Here is a 17,865-nt window from a genome sequence, read left to right on the forward strand (position 1 = left end):
TGGGCGGGGAAGTGGGGTGGGGTGGAGTGAGGGTTATTAACTCGTCTGGTGTATTAAAGACCAACGTCATGAAAAGGGTCCTATAAACAGCTGGGCGGTCGGGTCGGTAAATTAAAAACATCTCCTCGATGTTAGGTGACCTGCCGCCAGAAGAAGCCAAATCTTTGCCACTGGTCTTGCTTCAAGCAAGACAGATCCAGGATCCCATGTGGCAGCAGGGGGGTTTTCTTACCTGCATGCAAATCGGAGTTGTGTGTTTGCTTTTGAACAGGGTGAAATTATTTAACACTTGGGGTGGGAGAGCACCCGAAAGGCTCGTTTGGTCCTCTGCAAGTTTCTTCTATCTTTAACCCCTCCTGGAGTAGCCACCCTCCCTCACTCCCCTCCTTCATGTAAAAGAGGACGATTTTAGGCCTGTGATGTCTGAGTCTCTCAACTCCAATTAAGTTACACCCACACCAATGTACCCGGCCCTGGATCCTATGAGAGCCCCAGGAAAAGTAAGTCGGGTTCGTGGGATTTAGGGCTAGCCTTTTGCATTCCTTTGCCTTCTCTTTTCTCTGTCTGTCTCTCTGTCTCTGTCTCTCTTTCTCTCTCTCATTCTGGGGAAAGCTCACAAAACTCAGCAGTCAAAAAGCAAGTGACTGCTAGAATACCAGGAAACACAGGAAGCTATGTTCTTCTGCTTCCAGAGAGGTCAGCTGAAAATCTTTCCAGCACAGTCTTTTACTCTAGAAGGAAAAGAGGGGTGTGTGTGTGTTTGGCAGACAAGGCCCTACCAAGTGTCACTCCCGTGTCACTGTGACAAGAAAATATACTTTCCCCCCTCCCTCCTCCTCTCGCAATGCAGCCCTCTCTCGAAGAAATTTGTTTTGAGGGATTTGACAGTCTTGCCAATAAAGTGCCTGCCTACTGCATTGGGTTGATCATTTTCCTTCATGGCTGACCGTAATTTCTTAGCTACTCTTAGCGGTAGCTCTGTCCCCTGTCCCCGCTGCCCAAGGTAACGGGTGAGGGAGGGGGACTTCGCTTAGGTGCCCTGAGCTGGCTGGGGAACATGGGCCTTCCCCCTTCCTTCATGGATTTTGTAGTGGTGAAGATTAGAAACTAGAAGGAGGTTTTTTTTTTTTTTTTCTAATTAAGAATTAAAAAAAAAATTCCATTTGCAACCAGTTGAACTAGATTATTAGGTTTCTTTTTGCTTTTTTTTTTTTTTCTCTATTTTGGTTTTGGTTTTTGAGGGATGATGTGTGTGCAGGGGGACTAATTAACAAAACAATGATGGGCAACTGTGAGTGAGAACTCAGAGCATTTTGAGTCAAACCCGGGCAGAAATTTGGAGCCTTCTCTCTCTTTCAAGATGCTTTTTTCCAGCTCTTTAAGTGAAAGGCATAAAGGGAGGGGAAGCTGGGAGGAAGAAGAAAAGTGAGAAAAGCAGTCAGGGAGGAGGAAAAAAGCTGGCCCAGTCCCATCTCGAAGGTGCAGAGAAAGTTTTTTGTGAGGTGGAGAGAAAGAAGACCAAAGCTAGTATGTACCCTAGGGATACAGTTTTAGTGGGGATGGAAGATTTGAGTGGAAAAGGAGGCCCAGTGGCCTCCGGGCTCTCTCTTTTCCAGCAGTTGGGCGGTTGGCACCTCAATTTGAATTGCTGGGTGAGTAGTGGGGTGTGTGTGTGTGTGTGTGTGTGTGTGTGTGTGTGTGTGTGTGTGTGTTCGTGTCCTTGCTTATGGTCTTGACCATTAAACCTCTGTGCCTTTTTTTTTTTTTTAAATTCAGATGATGGGAAAGGGAAAACAAAACCAAGAATAAATGGTCAACTCAAGCTGTGTCCTTTCCCTATGTACTTTCCATAGCAGTGTTTTGGGAAGTTGGGGAGAAAGGGTTAAAAAAAAAAAAAAGATCAGGAGGAGAGAAAGCCTGACTTTCATCACAGTCCTTAAGCTATATACCAGTGCAGAGCCTGCACAGCTGGCTCCCCAAGTTCCAGGAAGCTGGGGATCCGGAAAGGGGTGGTGGGTGGAGGATTTCTTTTAACAAATAAATATTTCTCCTTCACCCACCAGGGTGGGCTCCACTGGAAGAAAGAGAAGGGAGAGTGACGTTGCCTCAGAGAGGAGCATACTTTCAGAGCTTGAGACGGCCGAGCATTCAGGCTCTGACAGTAGCAGGGCTTCTGTAAACTGTATGTTTTGGTTTCATATTTAATGCGAACTTTCTGTTGCTCTGTCTTTAGTTGTATTTATTTTCCATCTCAAATTTAGATGCCGGCCTTTTAGGGCTACCATCTTGCCCGCGGTGTCTGTATTTTCAAAAACTTAAACAGAAAACGTGCTCCTAGGAAGCCTGAGCAGGAGACCCATGACAGCCCATTGTGGTGTTAATGATTAGGAAGAAGGTCCTTTTGCAACACCAGTTTGGGGCTTAGGTTACACTCTGCTCTGTTCAACTGTTGGGTCAGATCCTTTGCCACAGCTCTCAGGGCATTCTCGAATTTGGAGGCGATTCCTAGGATTACTTTTATTACTGTCTTTTGTTGTGGAGTGGCCAAGCACAGAAACCTTTGCCGTGGTCAGTCAGCTCTTAGATCTGATTTTGGGAGGGGGAGGGAGAAAAAAAATGAAATCTACAACAGCCTGTAGGAGTCCTTATGTTTTCAAAATCAGGAATTAAATCCTATATATCCTGTTAAAACACAGAGTGGTAAATACTTTCCTGGTAGAGCATGAAGCAGTGACCGACGTATGGCTTGGTCTTCCTTTCTGGTCGTGTGCAACTTTTCTAATTCAGTCCACGATTGTGTGAACTGTCCAGAATCGTGGGGAAAGACAGTGCAAGCTGACACTGCCAGTGTCTAAGTTGTGTTGCCGTAAATTGCCCAGCCTAGCCTAGCCTCCCTTTCCGAGATTCCTGAAAGGTTCCAGAGCTTTGTTTACTCAAATTACTTGGGTTACTTAATAGCAGTCCTGCTCCTTTGGTGGCCGCTAACCCTCCATTCTTGATGTCTCATGAGAAGGGAGTTGTTTGAAAGGGTGAATTCCCGACTCCAGTGACACAGATATTATGATCTTTGTATTGTCACAACAGGCTGCTGCGTCGGCATTTTCTGGAAGCAACAGAGCCTGCAACCTTATATTCTTAGGGAAACCTCCCTTTTGTGGTTTGGGGTTGGTGGGGGGCCTGGCTGAGCTATGTAATGGAATTCTTTCCTTCTGCAACATTTCGGAATGTGATGAAATCTTGCCGTGCCCTCCAGATTACATACTTCTGCACACATTTGAAGATTTTTTTTTTTTTTTAAATTGGACTTTGCCTGGGTCATTCCCTAGTTACATTAAACTTCTAACTCGACAGCTTGCTTTGAGAGGGGTTCGCATCCTTTTCACGTGTTTCATTTATGGGGATTGTAGATGTCCTTTAAAGGATGCCCATGTTTGGGACACTAACAGGGCAGCAGAGAACAGAACAATGCAGCACCACCTTTGCATCCGTCATTGCCGAATTCCTGCTGAATCCAGGGTTTGGGGACAGGAAAACGTTCATCCCTCCTCTCTGTGTACCTGCTCTTTTCTAGGGAGGAATTCACCTGCTCTCTGAAGGAAACAGCTGTTTCACAGAGCACTTATCAGCCTCCATGTAGCCGGCATGAATTTCAAATACAGTACTGTCTAGATTCGAAAGTTAGGTACAGGGTATATTAGAAAAACAAAAGACATTTTTGTACAGCTGATCACTGTAAATAAATTAGAAGGGTGGTATCAGGTTTTGTTAACTACTTTCTTGAAATCCCCAGGATGTAATAACCATTATGTACTTAAAATTTACTCTAAATCAAAATTGGTGATTCCCTTTCCATTATATTCAGGAATCCCCAGATTTGGGGTTGTTGGGGGTTTTTTTTGGGGGGGGTAGCCTGGAAATCATTATTATTATTTTTTTTAAGTTGTTTTGAATGTGAGCTTTTGGATTTCTTCATTTGGAATAGGTTAGTTTTATTCCTGGCTCTGTTTTGAAAATCTGCTCTCCTAGAAACAGCTGTACCCTCCTACCCAATTCTCAAACATTCTCTGCAAACGTGGGACACTCAACAAGATTGATTATGCTAACACTAATCATTTAATACCCAAGTAGTAGAGAAATATCTTGCGGGAGAGTGGAGGTTGCGAACTACCAGGAAATTACTTAGGGGTGAAGTGGTTCGTTCTTCATCTCTGAGACCCGGTGGAGGATTAGGACAGTTAGAGGACCCCGTTGTGCCTGCTGCACCCCCCCCCCCCTTCGCCCCCACCTCCAACCTGCTGTAGCAGGTTCCTGGAGGGACACAGGCAGGAAGAAAATCCTGGGAACTCACTGGTCAGGGGCCAGCCTGGACTGGGCGGGCCAAGACTTAAGCTTGCAAGTGCTTTAAAGGTTAGTTGGGGGAAGCACAATGGGATGCTTTCTTTTTATTGGGAAATAAATGAGAATGAGTGGAAATAAATTATGTTTAATGAACTTAACTGGAAGTAATTGTTCAAGAGCCTGTGAAAGCGCAGTGTTGCTGGGTCGGCCCTTGGCTCTTACAAAGCCAGGCAGCTGGAGCACATCTTTATTTTCCAGGTTAAAATGTTCCCCTTCGTGTGCCCACTCCCCCACCCTGACACCTCCAGCCCGACTCCCAACCTTCCCCTCCTCCTTTTTGGGGATTAAGAAAAGGTCATTAAGAGCAGAATTTGGCCCCCTAGACCCTGAATGCTTGGCAGTCTCTTTGGTGTGTTACCAGCTGGGTGGTTATATTATGGAAGGGACAGGGTGGCGGGGGGGGGGGGGAGAAGAGGGTTTAGGATGGTTTGAGTTAGTTCTATGTATATGCATATGTGTGAGAGAATTTGGATGAAAATTGACTGCACATTTATTCTCTCTCTGCCTGCCCTATTCAGTCATTTCCCCGCACGAAGAATTTTAATGCTTGTGTGAGTATATGAGAAACTGTGAGTCGGCAGAATTTTGTAGAAAGCAGGGAGCATCTCTCTTCCTCTTGCTGTCCAAGTGGATTTGATTCTGGGGTTGGGGGAGGGGTCCGGCCATCAATAGTTTACCAGACAAACACGCAGCACCCTGAGCGTCAGGCTCCCTCAGGTTCCAGAAGGTGTAATTTTGCAGCCTTGTGGGTGGGCCCGGGCATCCCCAGCAGCGCGGCCAGGTGAGACCCTTGCAGCCTGGGTCTTTCTTTTCTGCAACTCGCAGGCAGCCCTCCTTTTTCTTAACCACCTCCTTTCTCCAAGCAAAACTCGAACCCTGTGAAGCCTTCTGTCTTCCTTATTATTTTCAGCACCAGTGTTGTTGCTATCCGTATAAGCCTTGTCCAGGGAGACGACGTGCCCGTAGCTGGGAGCAGGCCCTGTGGGAGAAGCAGCCTTCGACCACGAGTGGGCTCTGGGCGCTGCGCTGGATGGGTCCTGGCTGGCTGGGTTTCCAGAGCTGTGGGGGGAGAGGGGCAGAGTAAAATGTTTGCAGAAGCCCATCTGGCCGAGGGTGGGAGCCCGCCCGCCACCCTTCCCCGCTGTGGGTGTAGGAGCTTGGCAAGATGCAATCACGACATGTTCGCTAGGTAAGTTGGGGCCCGTGCATGCAGGCCTGCATCCAGGCTGCCGTGTGCGTCTTCTGACGTCACTCCCGCGGCTGCAGTCGGTGCTCCTTGTTGGGGGAATGGGTGGTCGAGGCAGGAGGGCTAGCTTCGCTGACCATTCCACCACTCTCTGGTCCATTGCCTGAAAAAACAGGACTAGTTGAGTCACAGAGAGGTGTTGCTGAGTAAGGAACAGCCCCTCCTTCACCTCCACCCCCTCTCCAGCGGCAATGACGTGCGACATCATTCATGTTTCGCCAGTCGCCATTGGCCTTGGTGTAGCCGTAGTCAGCGGCATCCTGCAAAACGCATGGAGATGAGCTCTAAACCCATTTTTTAATGTAAACCGGGAATCCACAGTGTCCCTTCCTGATGCGGATTTCAGCCCCTGGGAGGGCTGGGGAACCTAAGACCACTGAAGACCTTCCAGGTCCGCCCTGGGGAGGGGAGAAGGCTGACAAATGCCCCTCTGTGCTGCTTTTGTCTTATTGTGCCGGGCTCCTCAAGGCACTTTCTGGCCCCATTTTTCTTCTGCAGAAAAGGAGAGCAATAGGGGAGTATTGAAGAGGAGGGCCGGCGGAGAGGCCGGGGCCAGCAATGGCTCTATTTGTTTTCAACATCTTCTGATTAATAGGTTGTGAGGTGAATGGCAAGCTTTCATTCCCTTTGGGTTCCCCACAGTTACAGAAGGTTGAGGGGTCGGGGTTAGAGGAGGGGTAGCAGGGAGATCTAGAAGTGCCTGAATCAATCTTTCATTTGCCAGGTTCCAAATCACGAGCAGCGTTCGGATGGGTGTGTGGGCGCTTGACGATGAGGGTGGCACGGCCAAGTTGCAGAACACTGTTGCTTAAGGGTTCTCCAGAGGTCAGAGGTCAGCCACCGGGGCGCCCCCTCCCCACTCCCCCCACTGTAGTTGGATGAATACTTTGGGTGGAAAGGCTTTGTGCGCTTTGAGGGCTGCTAAAGGACTTTTTTTTTTTTTTTTAATCATTTAACTATTCAGTGCTCAAAACCCGTAGAGCATAATGACCAGAACTGGGGAAGACTGCTCTGGGTAGCAGCCATGTCTCCAGGTAGAAAGCAGAAAGCCCTAATGATCTGCGGTCAGATGAGGATTTTTGTTCCCTTTAAACAGATACTGTTTACTTCATTTAATGGGTTTGGGGTTTTTTTAGCTGACTTTTTCTTAGTTTCTTGTCAGCTGGAACTGACGGGGTGCGTTATGTTTTTGTCACCAGAACCCTGCTGGGCCCTGATACTGCGTGTGTCTCTCTCTTTGAGGTGCAGAAGCATCCCATTAGATGTCTTTATCCCCCACCTCCCCTAATCAGCCACACGTTATAAAATCCCCTGCTAGAAGTACCTGGTGCCCTATGGCGGGGTGTTCTCGCTGAGGCAGGGAGCCCTGAGCTACTCCTAACTTGGGACCTGGGAGAGGGGCAGCAGGGAACATTGTTTGCTGAAGCTGGTCTAGGTTCCAGGGGCTGGTAGGTGGGAGTGTGAGGAACAGATCCCTTTGTGAGTCCTGAAGCATCTCTGTCCAGTTGGGAAGCTTGGCGCAGGCTAAGCTCGGGGTGCAGCTCACCACATCAGCGCAGCAGTGAACCCCCCATCCCAGCATCAGTCTCTGCAGGCACCATGGGCTGGTGCCGTCGGGCAGGTGAGCGTGAAGCCCTGGAAACGCCGCCTTCCCAAGGCCTGGGACCTGGGACACCTACTGTGTGGAACTAAAGAAGTGCCAGCTACATATAGGTGCGCTGTGAGGACCTAATAAAGTACGTCCCACCCAGCTCCACGGCAGGTTCAGTGGTGAGGCTGCATTCAAAGGTGGCAGTGGTGAGCTGTGCTGGGGTTGACTGCAGAGCTTCGGGACCAGCAGCTGGTCAGGGCTCCTGTCTCCTGTTCTCCCCTCGGATCATCTAAACAAAGGGTTCTAGGTGGCTCCAGGGGTGAGTGCCAGGTGCCAATGGCGTGGATGTGTATGGGCAATGGTAGCGTAACTCCCGGACCGTCTGTGCAATGTTTTATTCACGCCTGCTGCTTCTGTGCCTCAGAGAGTCCTAGGTTTCAACCTGTTCCTAAAGGGTTAGATACAGGTAACTAGGCTCTCCATGCAACTCTCCCGACCTTGAACGTTGGTTAGCCGTCACTGGAGGTAATGATTTTGCACCCCCTAGGCAGTTTTGAAGACCTACTTAATATTTAGATAAGGTGGTTACCTAAAAGGTACCTGGTTCCATGTTGCAGTTGTTTGCCTTGAATAGTGGACTCTTGTCTATAAAAAGATAAAAGGGGGAGAGAGGCATATTTCCGGCTATTATCCCACCAGCATAGATTGTTGCTTTCATTTAGATTCCCTGGGTCATTTCTGGAAGGTTGTCTGTGTCCTTCCCCCAGGAAAGATACTTTTCACCGTTGACTTTTCTTAGGGTGGTAACAGTTTTGAACACAATCCTTAAAGACCTCTTTAAAGAAGTGGGCACCGATCTGAGGGAAGGGGAAAGTCTAAGGGGCATTTCCTGTTTGGGTTGGTTGGTGTTTCACTTATATGAACTCCTACTTCAAGGCCCTCACCCTGATTCTGGAAGGCCCTTGGTCATCTCTAGCTCTTCTTATTTAAACTTAGAACTCTTCTGTAGGCTTTCTTATTTGCTAGCATGAGAAAGTGATGGTTTTTCTCAAAATAGATAAAAAATATATATATTTGGTAATTAAATATCACATTTTTCAGAAGCGCATGCACTGGAGGAAGGGTGGCCACAAAACTTCCATACACTCTTGCCCTATAATAAACATCTTGCCTTTGAATTAAGGAATGCAGTCTGTGGATGTTTGTCCCCTCTGGGAATTTCATTAGAACATACTAGAGGGGTGGCCAACCCCACCTTCCTCATTAGTACTCATTGGACAGTATTTTTCACAGCTTTTTTGTATTACATGGGTAGCTCTGTGCCAAGCCCAGTGTTGAGCCTTAATTTTCACAACGATGTGCTGAGGTTGACCCCCGTCCTCATCTGGAGTTTGCAGAGACAGGACAAAACTCCTGAGACAGGTTGCACAGCTAGGTGGGTCAAGTAGAATTTCAATCTGGGTCTTCCTTGCATTCATAGCCTTCACTCTTGGTCACTGTGTATATACCCTGGGGCTCTAAAACCATTTTTAAGGCACTGTACTTATAAAGTATAAGACTGACTGGTTTCTGAAGGTCTGTCCAGCTTTGTTCTATGATTCTGAGTAGACTCCATGTTAGTGGAGTGAATCCATGAGACTGTGAGATCTCTTCCTCTAATGATTGCAGTTGCAATTCAGTGGTTTTTCGGCAGCTTATGAGCCTCACCACTGCCATAGGCTGGACGTGACAGGGGATAGAAAGTTCTAGAAGACACAGTCTTTGTCCTTAAGGAACTTAGCTACAGGTACATACGTGACTCCAGCCTGGATATGATGGGACATAGAAAGAAGGGACTGTGGGGTCCTCAGGCTGCAGAGATGGGGCATTGTCACGAAGAACATCCTCCCATGCACAGTGGCAGCACAGGTACATGCAGGTCGTATGGGAATCGCGACTGGACCCTGGTCTCTGCAGGGACGACTGCGTTCCTTTCCCCTGCTTGCTTGGGAACCGGTCAGCCTGGAGAGACGTGTGGTTTCCTAGGGACCTGCCTGGCATATAGTCATGATCAGAAGAGAGAACCATGTCCCAATAGGGTTGCCATTTTCCCCCTTCTTAAGCTGGGCAGCAGTGGCTTCGAAACCACCCCCTTCCATGTTGTAGAGTCCAACTGGACCGGAAAAAAAACCTGTTGGCTAGACTCAGGTGTGCAAAATAACATGAAGGTGATGGTGTCCAACTCTTGTCAGAATGAGCTTCATGCATGTTTGTAAGAGGAAGAGGGAAAATTAACTTTTTTAAATCCTATGCCCGGCGAGCACCACTGTTGCACAGATTCTATCTTCATCCTTCGCTAGACAAGTAGAGAAAGGTTTTCCCCGCATTTCCTGTTAGTCCTGCTTGGAAGGCAGCCATGGAATTTGTGCTTCTGAACTGTAGACAGAACTCTGCCTTCGGATAGCTTCTCCCAAACGATAAAATAATAAGTAAGAATAGTAAACCACCAGTCCTGTGTTTACCATGTGGTAGGTTCTGTGCTAAGCTCTTCCCATGGATTTTCTTGAGAACTGGGATTTGTGATTCGTGTTTGGACCCGGGCCTCTTACCCTTTGTGCTTGTCTGTGCCCATGTGGTTCTCTAGTCTGGGAGTCATGGCTAAACAGACAGAGCTACCATCTCTGGCACTCAGTAGGCTGACTCAAGATGCCTGGGTCCTGAGCCCAGACCCACTGAATCAGGTTCCTGCTGAGAGATTTCCTAGGCTCAGGCATCCAGATTTGGGACAAGCATCCTGAGAGAAGCTTGACTCAGCTGGAGCTGAGAATTGTAGGCTCCGCTGCCCACTGCCAGCCCTTCTACCCCCATCCTTTGCTTCCTTCCATTGTTTATGGTGGTCCTGTTCCCCAGCAGCCCTTCAGCCTCTAAGTGATGGTCTTCCCTGCTTTGGGTTATCGGTGGCTATTCCTACCCATCTCATCGTTTTTCCACCCTCACTGTGAACTGTCTGGAACTGGTCCGCCTTCTTTCGTTTCCACAGGTGTGTATCTTTCCAACCAAACAAAAAAACTTCTGGAAGGTGGCAGTCCTTTTCCTCTCCTCTTGGTGGCCTTTGCTCTTCTGACTGGGCCTGTCCCTTCCTCTCCCTGCCTCTCCTTTTTTTCCCCCTCTCCACCCCGGCGTGCAGTAAGAGTTCATTTGTTGGCTACTTTTCAATACAGAAATGTTCCCCCCAAAGAATCCTCAGTACGTGTCCATAAGATGCTGGCCCTGGCCTTGAGGCAGTATGCCTTCACTCGGCTGGCTTTGGCCTTGTCCAGACCTTCAGGGCTGCTAGGGAGGTGTGGCCAAAGCTCCCTTGGCTTTGGCGCTTTTCATTTCAGTGCTTTGATTGCAAACTGGTGATTCACAACATAAGGCTCTTTGAGCAACTAGCTAGCCTTCTCTGAAAGTGTCCAGTTGTTTATGAGCATCGTTAAACCAGGCTGTTGCAAGTGTTGACTTCTTTTTCTGTAGTTTTTTCTGGAGCATATGGAGGAAGGCCGTATTTTACGTTCCAAACATGCTCATGAAAGTTAGAAGCCCCTTTTAGAGATGCCTTCCCCACAATTAACTGGGGGTGAGAAATGCTCTTTGTATATTATACCCCTTCCTTACTCATTAAAAAAAAAAAGAAGAAGAAAAACACAAAGCAAAACTAAGTGCTCGGTGGTCCCTGAACTCAGGAGGCACTAGTGGGCAGCACTGAAACCTCTCTTCTTTCCTTGTAATGCAATTCCTTTTCCTTGATGTTAATGCAAGTTGTGCCTTCCTAAAAGTAATAAAAGGAAATGAAGACACGTTCTGAAATGAAACTTGACTCTAATCCATTCATCATCTAATACTAGCCTCTTTATCTTTGCTGGTACCTAATCTGGTTAAATGTCCCTGTTGTAGGATTTTAGTGAAAATCCTCTATGGGGAATAGGGTTTTTTTGCAATTGGATTACTCTCAGTAAATGGCCCAGTAGTTCGCTTGTTTCGGCTTCATTTTTTTCTCTGTGGTCTTGCTGGGCTAAGTTACAGCACAGCATAGTGGAGGGGGTGGGGTGGGCTGAGAGGGGGCGGGTGGGGGAAGAGGAGAAGAATTTGGGAAGGTCTGGTCATGGCAACTAGAAAAAATCTTCAAAATGCTTTTTTTCTTTTTTTCCTGCTCTTTCTACCTATCCACCCTTCCTGAACATAAAAATGCTTGTACTTTGTTTGCTAGAACTGCCCGTTTCTAAACTGCACCCCTTTTATTAACCCAATTTATCATCATCCAGTTAATTTATTAGCATTCCCCCATGACTTGCTAATGAAATTCCTAATGAATCAGGGCTGCTGTAATCTGCATAAAATATGCAGGTGCTTGCCTGGCAGTTTAGGGCCTTCTGGTAAAGTTCACACTCCCAACCAGACCAGGAGTGGAGCTTTTCATCCGTGCTGCCTGCAAAGGGTCATAGCAGGCCCGCTGGTTCCCAGGGGCAGGGAGCAGTTAGGAGCCGGGGGTGGTGGATAGGGAGGCTGGGTGGGTGGGACTCGGGCCCTGCCGCGTTTCTTGTAAGGGAAGGTGTTCGCAGCCTGTTCCCGGGGAAGTCTGCTTGCCTCCTGAAGGTCCCTCCGGTGGAGCCCTGGGGTCAGGGATTCCCCCCCCAACATGCAGGAATGCAGTAGGCCTGGTAGATTGAAGTCCCCACGTCCGATTTACCTGCCGGATGGAAAAGCAGCGCAGTCGGGCTCCATGATGGGGTGGTGGTGGAGGAGGTATTTTTAAAGCCAGGCTCCGTAGAGAGGTAAAAGCGGAAGTGTGCCTACCCAGAGAACGGTCTTTACAAATATCCGTTGTTTTTAATACATGGGTGGGGGCCGGGGCTGCGGGTGGAGTGGAGCACATCTTACAGAATCCGGGCGGGAGGACGTGGCCCCGGGAGCCCCAGGAGGCCCGGGTCCTGGGTTTCGAAGCCTCGGGCTGCCAGGAACCAGCTTGATGGTGTCCTTCTCTGTTTCTTTCCTGCCCACAGTCGAACAAAGTGCCAGTCGTGCAGCACCCTCACCATGTTCACCCTCTCACGCCGCTCATCACGTACAGCAATGAGCACTTCACCCCGGGAAACCCACCTCCACACTTACCAGCTGACGTAGACCCCAAAACAGGTAGGCCGAGCGCTTGGTGCCAGGAGCGCATGCTGGGTCTGGGGCCGCCTGACCTGCTGGGATTTGGGGTGGGCTGCGGGCCACGGTGGAGGGACTCCTGTTCCTCTCGTGGGTGTTGAGAAGTTCCTAGGGGAGGCCAGAGACGGTGAGGGAGTAGCTTCCTCTGTCCTTAGAAGCCCATGTGTGGCACTAACAATCTTTCTAGAGCTCTGAATACCCCCAGAAGGGCTGGCTATGAATCCCACACTGTTTTTCAGGGGTAGCTTATAACTAACTCCAAGAGCCACAGACAGGCTTGGAGGCATCTCGTGGCCTCCTTCTCAGCAACTTGGGAATACAGGAGCCCTACGAGCATGGCTCCCCAAAGCCCTGGTTCCCTTAGCGGCTGAGGGACTCCAGGCACTTGACGATGACTTCTTGGTGCCACATCACTGGGTCCCGCGTCGTCTTTGCTGATTTATGTGGGTTCCTCTTCTCCTACAGTATCCTGGGTATCACCAAGCCCATTATACAGATGTGAAAAACAAGTCCATTGTGGAACAACCAGTAGGGTCTCAGGCGGAAGGTGCCACGTCATCCTTCAGCCTTTACGCTTTTCCTCTCCCTTCCATCCCATGTACCCATTGACTGCTTTTTCCCCAAAGAGGGAAAGAGAGGGCCGGGTTACTTGTAACCCTCCCTGTAACAAGATTTCAAACAAGCAGCCGGCCACAGCTCCTAGTGGGATGGTCATGGGAGAACAGCTAAGGGCAGCACAGGCGCAGGCTGTACACTGACTGTGGTCTCTCTAACCAGCTAATTAATTAGAAGGATGAATTTTCAGTGGCTATTCCGTGTCACTTCATCAGATGGGATTGTTTGGTGTTGAGCTGAGGTAGATTGCCCGTTCATGCAGACTTCGCTGCCCCTGAATGAAGCCACACATGAGCTGGTTTTCACCAGCCTCTGAGCCCCTTTTGTGCTCGTGGGGGACCCAGCCTGGTGCTTGGATGGCTGGAGGAGGCCGCCAGCCGGCCCCAGGCTCTGCGAGTGAATGGCAGCATCAACGTCTCATTTAAATAATGGTAGTACAGGGAATAGCTTTTAAATGGTTATCGTAAAACATATGATTAACGTCTGCAGACTGTTTACTTTTCCTCTGCGAACATTCTTTCAAGTGTGCAAATGGCTTGGTGTAGGGTCCAAGACCAGCTAATCTGTTTGGTTTTTGTAATAGAGAGAAAGCAATGGCTGCATGAAAATGTCACCCAGGGAGACTTAACTTACAGATTAAAAGCTTCCTGAATGAATTAAAAAAAAAAAAATGGAATAGTTTTCATCCACAGACACTCAGCTCATTACCTCCAATACTGCGTTACTTCTGTAGTATTGTTCGTTTTCTTCCCAGGTCAGCTGCTTAGATCAGTTCCTCTGTGTCAGACTTGCTCCCAGCGCTCTTGCTTTGCTCAGGATTGAGTGCAGGATGTGCTCCTGTGGAGTAAGTGTGCGGTGGCGTGGCTCAGGCCTTCAGGATGTGCTCAGCTGTGCCACGTGAGCGTTCCCAGCTCTCAGGACGCAGCCGTCCCTGGTCAGCAGCTAGGGCTGCTTCTCCCAGCTGACTGCCTCCAGTGAAGTAGGTTCTAGACCCGAGCCCGCTGGTCTGCTCAGTTCAGATCCTACCCTGGAGAAGATGCCGTGGCTTGTGAGTTTCTGCCACAGCTCATCCTCAAAGCTGAGGTGGAGACATTCTAGAAGAGTTACCTTTTTTGAAAGAAGGCAAGAGTCACCCTTCCAAAAGCCATAACTGAAAAGGCGTTATTAGAAACCTAGAGGAGGTGACTCTGGTGCAGGCAAGTCATCAGACTTAAAAGGAGTGGAGGCCCAAGCTGGGAGGGCAAAGAGAATGTACATGACTCGATCACCTACTGTGTGCCAAGCCCTTCAGGTTTTCCTTTAGTTTCAATAATCACACTGATCCCCTAAGGCAGAAATACCCAAGATGGTGTTTTCGGGGTCTGCGTTTACCCCGTGTACCCATCCACCTAGAAGGAGATAAACCTATTGGTCAAGGTAGGGCGGGGAGAGATGCTGAACGAAACTTACCCGCAACTCTTAACGGTCATAGTTATGGAAAGAATGTCGAACTAGCTCTGCTCATAGAAGAGAGGTCTCCGTCCTCCTTTCCCTATTCCCAGCCCCTGGCATTTTCTCTTTCCTTCTCTCCTCCTTTGTACCTAAAATGCCGCTTCTTCCCCCAGGAATCCCACGGCCTCCGCACCCTCCAGATATATCTCCGTATTACCCACTGTCGCCCGGCACCGTAGGACAAATCCCCCATCCGCTAGGATGGTTAGTACCACAGTAAGGAGTTCCATTTTTTAATTCCCTTTTTGTTTCTTACATGGGCATGCTTATTATTTATCCTGCGTGTATGTGTGTGTGTGTGTGTGTGCGCGCGCACGCGCGTGTGCGTGCGCGTGTGTGTGTTTTGGAAGACAGGGTTGGGGAGGGAGGGCCGCAGGGGTATGTGGGGAAGATGCTCGCTGAGGTGCCCTGTGGGGAAGCAGGAGAGTCAGTAGCCCTTCAGATGGGCCATGGAGGAAAAAGGTTGTTGATACTTAGCATTCTGAACTCACAGTCCCCCAAGACTCTAGGTTTCTCTCTGTGAACAAAGGTGTCCTTCAGATACTTTGGGAACTGCAGAGGCTCTGAGGATCATGGCTCTTCGGCTGGTGGCCGCCCAGACTGGAGTCCTGTCGTTGGTTTGAGGCGGCACGGGAGTGGGAACAGGCCTAACATCATTTTGAAATCCAGGGGTGAGACTGGGGGTGATTCTCTCAGAAACCCCTACCCCCTCATCCCATCCTGAGGATTATTGCCAAGGTTGGCAACAAGAGTGGCCAGGTCTGTCTGGTGAGACAGACAGTTTGCAACCAGCATCTCTCTGGATTCTTGGTTCACCTGATTATGAGGGGCGGGGGTGGGGCATCGGGTACCCCTGGGTGCCGGCCCGTGGGGCCTTCCTGAGTGTCCACCAAGGTTCCTGGCAGTGCGCAGGGCGTCAGGCTGCCTTTCACGATTTGTCTTCCTATCACCCAGCCTTGCTTTTATAGTACCGTCCATGAAGCTTCCTTGGACAGCTTGGAAAATGTGTGTTTCCGAGCCAGAGTAGAAAGGCCTTCACTGCATAACCATAGCGTGCACGAGTGTGTTTAGGCATGTAATATCCGTTTTGTGATTGTGTTCTTGTGTATGTAGTTCTCCGTGTTTATCAGTGATCTCTACTCTAAAAAAACAAGGACAGTTTGTTGTCTTAACAGGAATACGTCCTGGGTAAAACTCTGAAGTTTGGGTCTTGGGGAAGAAAGACACCCTTTCATTGCCTTAGAGAAGATAATCTAGAGTAGTTCACCTAGTATTTCTGTCGTTGAACACACTCTACCCTGGGTTGTGAAAAATAGCTTGTATTCTGAAGTAGCTGTACAAAATACTGACCATGGGTGTACTTTCTCTTGATTTTTTTTTTTTCTCCTTCCTTTTGTTGGGGAGGGTAGACGCGGACGTGAGCTTGTGTCCCATGTCTTCCTCAGAAAATGGGGCCGTTTTCCTCGACTAGTTCTCTGGCATCCCTTGCCCCGCTCAGCTGAGGGGGAGATATTTGAAGGCTAGATAAAAAGGAATAGCCAACTCAGACACCCTCTGTCAGAAGAAGTTGTGTGTCTTTCATGAGGATGCTATTTTGCATGTTGCTGTATTTTTTAATTATTGTAATGAGGTGTGATTGTCTATTGGTTACCCACAATTCTTCTTGGGGACTCTCCCCCCCGGTAACTCTTGTCAACACTTGTTAATTTGACAAAAGGCTACAAATTAAGCTCTGTTAATTTAATGTTTTCTCACCGAGATCTAAATACCGAAAGAGGCCCAAAGCGTAACTGAAGTCCTTTGATTCACTGTACTTTATTTTGGTATAAATTTACATTCATTATTGTTTTCCTTTGGATGTGTAGCCCTCAATTAGTGTGATGGCTCCATTAAAGCAAGCGAGACTTCGCCTTTAATTATTACAACAAAACACCTAGTTTCAGCTTGGGGAGAGGGTCTCTATTGACATAAGCAGAGGTTATAAAATTTAATTAGCCATTCCTATCAGATTTACATTCAAATTGTTCTGTGTTTCTTCCCTTTGATCCTTCCTGTACAATCCCCAAGATTTTTGTTCTGATCAAATGAGAATAAAGCTTACTGTGCAGAGAGAACTTTCCCTTTTTCTTCTTTTTCTTTTCCCCACCCCCACCCTTGTTTGCACTGTCTTACTTTGTACCCCCCTCTTTATAGGCAAGGCCAGCCAGTGTACCCGATCACGACAGGAGGATTCCGCCACCCCTACCCCACAGCTCTGACCGTCAACGCTTCCATGTCCAGGTGAGTTCCAAGAACCGGGGCCTCCAATCAAGTCAGCCATGGGGGACTTCTCAGAAACTTCTCTAGATGGCTCCCAGGCCATCCAGGGGCCACTCCTTCATGTAGTCCTAATGGTCTAAGACCGATAGGGCATTAGGCTTTACTTCTAGAAAATCCTGAAAAATTAACCTGAACTTCTAAGGTAGGTGATGTCAAAGTTTCGAGGTTGAATCTGGGAATCAATGTATTGAGCGGTATTTTTTTTTTTAAGAATTTAAGAAGGTGGGAAGAAGTAGTTAGGATATGCGGAACTTTTTAAACTGTTGTTTCTCTATTGCCCTATACTGGGTAAGAAAGGGTGGAGGTAATTTTATTATTATGTAAAGGAGAGTTTGAGGAAGGGTGTGGTCTTTTCAAAATTCAGATTCTTCGCTGTCAACAAGAAGGGATACCCTGTTCCCAAACACCACCCCCCCCCCCCCCCCGCCGTAAAGTAGCACTGCCGCATAGGGAATTTTAAGTTTTTCACAGTTTTAAAAAGGTTAAGGGGGCCAGGGGGAACCCAGGTGAAATTTTTTTTAACGATCTATTTTATTCAACCTCATATTGTCAAAATATTCTCATTTTGACATGTTAGCACTGTAAAGCAACTATTAATGAGATTTTACATTCTGTTTTGTACTTTCTTTCTTTTTGAAATCTGGTATGTATTTTACACTTAACAGCACATCTCAGTGTGGACCGGCCACATTTCAAGTAAGCCACGTGTGGCTGGTGGCTACCACCCTGGCCTGTGCAGCCCTAAGTCTTGGAAAGTTTAAAAAAAAAAAAAAAAAAAAAATCTTGTGTGTACAGAACAAGAATTTGAAAAGGAACCCATCAAATAACCAGCAAAGAATTCCTACCCCCCGACAAAGGACATATTGATGTTTGCTTTCCTTAATAGGGGGGCATCTTCAACTTCTAATTTAAATATTTTGGGTCACAGGGGCGCCTGGGTGGCTCAGTTGGTTGGGCGACTGCCTTCGGCTCAGGTCATGATCCTGGAGTCCCTGGATCGAGTCCCGCATCGGGCTCCCTGCTCGGCGGGGAG

The 17,865-nt window shown here is 48.2% G+C and overlaps 1 protein-coding gene across 18 annotated transcripts in view; it reads left to right on the forward strand.

Moving 5' to 3' along the window:
• Positions 1-17,865, forward strand: part of TCF7L2 (transcription factor 7 like 2) — a 198,681-nt gene that overhangs the window by 160,921 nt on the left and 19,895 nt on the right. For 17 of the 18 annotated variants that reach the window (XM_044916146.1, XM_044916145.1, XM_044916147.1 and 14 more), the window contains 3 exons: positions 12,257-12,389; positions 14,627-14,729; positions 16,707-16,793. In XM_044916146.1, coding sequence (XP_044772081.1) covers positions 12,257-12,389; positions 14,627-14,729; positions 16,707-16,793 — 323 coding nt within the window. The remainder of the gene's footprint in view (positions 1-12,256; positions 12,390-14,626; positions 14,730-16,706; positions 16,794-17,865) is intronic. The other variant, XM_044916158.1, reaches the window with a different exon arrangement.

The sequence above is a fragment of the Neomonachus schauinslandi genome, chromosome 6, assembly GCF_002201575.2.
Source record: "Neomonachus schauinslandi chromosome 6, ASM220157v2, whole genome shotgun sequence".
In the NCBI taxonomy this organism is placed as follows: Eukaryota; Metazoa; Chordata; class Mammalia; order Carnivora; family Phocidae; genus Neomonachus; species Neomonachus schauinslandi.